Below are 3,397 nucleotides of genomic sequence, written 5' to 3'. Positions count from 1 at the left end.
TGCTCTGTTGTTAGACTCCAGTCTGACTCCTGACCCTGCTCTGTTAGGCTCCAGTCTGACCCCTGACCCTGCTCTGTTGTTAGACTCCAGTCTGACCCCTGACCCTGCTCTGTTAGACTCCAGTCTGACTCCTGACCCTGCTCTGTTGTTAGACTCCAGTCTGACCCCTGACTCTGACCCCTGACCCTGCTCTGTTGTGTCCAGCTCTTGCAGGAACTGTGCACCGTGTTCAACGTGGACCTGCCGTGCCGGGTCAAGTCGTCTCAGCTCGGCATCATCAGCAATAAGCAGAGCGTCGGCAGCGCCATCGTCACGCCGCAGCCCAGCTCCTGCTCCTACATCTGCCAGCACTGCCTGGTCCACCTCGGGGACATCGGTGAGACAGTCCTGTATATTATATAATGATCCTTCATCCCAGCTCGGGGATCACAGCCGACAAACCACAGCAAATCAGGTCTGAAGACAACAGCCTGACCGATTATCAACCTGACCAATTATGATCTTGACCCATTATCATCCTGACCCAATATCGGCCTGACCGATTATCGGGCCGATATTCGGCAGTTTGCAGATCCTCTGTATTGGTGTTCAGCGTTCCACGATACAGAGAGTGTTGCCTGATGGGAAGTCGATATAAGAAGCTGCTTGATCTGAATGTGCTGTTGGACAATCAAGACTTGAGTTGGCACTTAAAGGTGCACTGTCACTCAAAAACGTGTGTGTGTGTGTGTGTGTGTGTGTGTGTGTGTGTGTGTGTGTGTGTGTGTGTCAGCTCTAGCCACTGAAAAGAAATCAGAGCAGAAATCAGACCAATCACAACAGCTGGTTAGTCTAACATCATGCTGCCTGAGCTCATTAATATTCATGAGCTGGGTAAAGGATGCTGACAGCCTGGCTCTCATTGGCTGGCTGTTAGCCAATCAGAGTCCAGCAGCTGGTTGAATAGGAATGAGAAGTGGTCCTCATTTGATCCATGTCTTTGTGTTCCAGCACGTTATCGTAACCAGACCAGCCAGGCGGAGTCGTACTACCGACACGCAGCCCAGCTGGTCCCATCCAACGGTGAGTGCTCTGTTTGGAGCTAGGCTAGCACTTCAGGGCTCCATGCTAAGCTAGGGTAACGGCGGTCGTAGGCTACATCATATGGAATTAGATCTGGGTCTTTATCACATGCAAGAAAATAAATAATCTGACAGAAAAATGTGTGAGAGAAAATTTTCATACCAAAATATAATAATATTTAGGACTAAAAATTAGTTTTGCACATAAAAAATATGAATTAAAAAATTATTTCTGTGAAAATAAATCTATGAAATACTTTTATAAACTCTCAAATATATGTATATGTTTGATATCAGTGTGGAAACATTTTTTGGACATGCTGTACTAAGTATAACCTTATTTTGCTATACAATACAACTTTATCAAATTATTTTATACATTTCCATTATTATTATTTATTATTATTACTGTTACTATTGTTTTCTTTATACTGTACTTTTCTTGCTAATAACTGATGCGTCAAATTTCAATTTCCTTGCGGGAATCATCCTTAAAGGAATAATAAAGACAAGTCTGACTTTATTTTGACATACTATACAATTACTATAATATACAAACATTTTTTTTTTTTTAATAATATTCTTAGCCAGACCCTCCTCCGCAGCGCTGTGGAGGAAGGTCTGGCAAAGGGAGACTAGCCTGCTTGTCATATGCAGCCAGTTAAGCCATTGTTTCAGAAAGAGGTGGGCTTTAAAACGTGTGTGTGTGTGTGTGTGTGTGTGTGTGTGTGTGTGTGTGTGTGTGTGTGTGTGTGTGTGTGTGTGTGTGTGTGTGTGTGTGTGTGTGTGTGTGTGTGTGTGTGTGTGTGTGTGTGTGTGTGTGTGTGTCTCCTGCAGGTCAGCCCTACAACCAGCTGGCCATCCTGGCCTCGTCTAAAGGAGACCACCTCACCACCATCTTCTACTACTGCCGCAGCATCGCTGTCAAGTTCCCCTTCCCAGCAGCCTCCACCAACCTGCAGAAGGCCCTGTCCAAGGCTCTGGAGAGGTAACACGCGCACAACAAGTGCTGCAGTTTTACTTTAAGGGTAACTTCTGTATTTTTCAACCACAACATTGTTGTGTCTACGTGACATATGGGAACAACGATCTTTGAAATTAGTCAAGGTTTGAGCAAGAAACAAGCTGAAATGTAACGTTAAAAGACAAATGGTCAGCATCAGTCAGCGTGCACGAAAGGTTCTGTTTCTCTGACAACATTATGGGATGGATCCCTACAGAGATAGACCTTTGAGTTAAAGAGTAAGATCCTTTTAGTTTAACATGAAACATCACCATCACCATCACCAAACACCCCAGACTCCATGTAGATAATCACTACTTTTAGCGTGTATAGAGCAGCATATCTCCACCAGACTCCATGTAAATAATCACTACTTTTAGCGTGTATAGAGCAGCATATCTCCACCAGACTCCATGTAAATAACCACTACTTTTAGCGTGTATAGAGCAGCATATCTCCACCAGACTCCATGTAAATAATCACTACTTTTAGCGTGTATAGAGCACCATATCTCCACCAGACTCCATGTAAATAATCACTACTTTTAGCGTGTATAGAGCAGCATATCTCCACCAGACTCCATGTAAATAATCACTACTTTTAGCGTGTATAGAGCAGCATATCTCCACCAGACTCCATGTAAATAATCACGACTTTTAGCAGCATGGGTTGAGGGATGAAACATATGGATGCTGACATGTGTGATGTGTTATGACCCAGAGTGTATGTAGTGGGTTCTCTGATGTTCTGAGGGACAGAGTTCTCTGATTAAATGCACCTTCCCGCAGAGGACCAACACAGGCCTGTGATGCTTTAAACTCCCTCGTCATCCCTGTGTGTCTCTGCAGCCGCGACGAGGTGAAAACCAAGTGGAGCGTGTCCGATTTCATCAGAGCCTTCATCAAGTTTCACGGCCACGTCTTCCTCAGCAAGAGTCTGGACAAACTGGACGCTCTGAGGGAGAAACTGGAGGAGCAGTTTCAGGTAAAACACACACACACGTAGAGAGACACACACACAAAGATACAGACACACACACACACACACACACACACACAAATACACACACAGACAAGTGAGAAGCTGGAGGAGCAGTTTCTGGGAAAACACAATCTATTGGCTTTCATTTCCTCAATTCTGCTGCCTGGTGATACGAAACGGTTTTAATGTGTGTCTCTTTCTTTGTGTGTGTGTGTGTGTCTGTGTGTCTGTCTGTCTCTCTCTCTCTCTCTCTGTCTGTCTGTCTGTCTCTCTGTATGTGTGTGTGTGTGTGTGTGTGTGTGTCTGTGTCTGTCTCTCTCTCTCTCTCTCTCTCTGTCTGTCTGTCTCTCTC

At 44.8% G+C, this 3,397-nt stretch overlaps 1 protein-coding gene across 1 annotated transcript in view; it reads left to right on the top strand.

Moving 5' to 3' along the window:
• smg7 (SMG7 nonsense mediated mRNA decay factor) overlaps positions 1–3,397 on the top strand; it is a 13,891-nt gene that overhangs the window by 687 nt on the left and 9,807 nt on the right. Inside the window, exons 2-5 of the mRNA XM_034887324.1 lie at positions 205–376; positions 991–1,062; positions 1,899–2,049; positions 2,913–3,048. Of these exons, the coding sequence (XP_034743215.1) occupies positions 205–376; positions 991–1,062; positions 1,899–2,049; positions 2,913–3,048 (531 nt within the window). The remainder of the gene's footprint in view (positions 1–204; positions 377–990; positions 1,063–1,898; positions 2,050–2,912; positions 3,049–3,397) is intronic.

Source organism: Etheostoma cragini, chromosome 12 (assembly GCF_013103735.1).
Source record: "Etheostoma cragini isolate CJK2018 chromosome 12, CSU_Ecrag_1.0, whole genome shotgun sequence".
Lineage (NCBI taxonomy): Eukaryota > Metazoa > Chordata > Actinopteri > Perciformes > Percidae > Etheostoma > Etheostoma cragini.
Note: the sequence above shows the minus strand (reverse complement) of the source record. Positions and strands in the feature narration are given on the sequence as shown.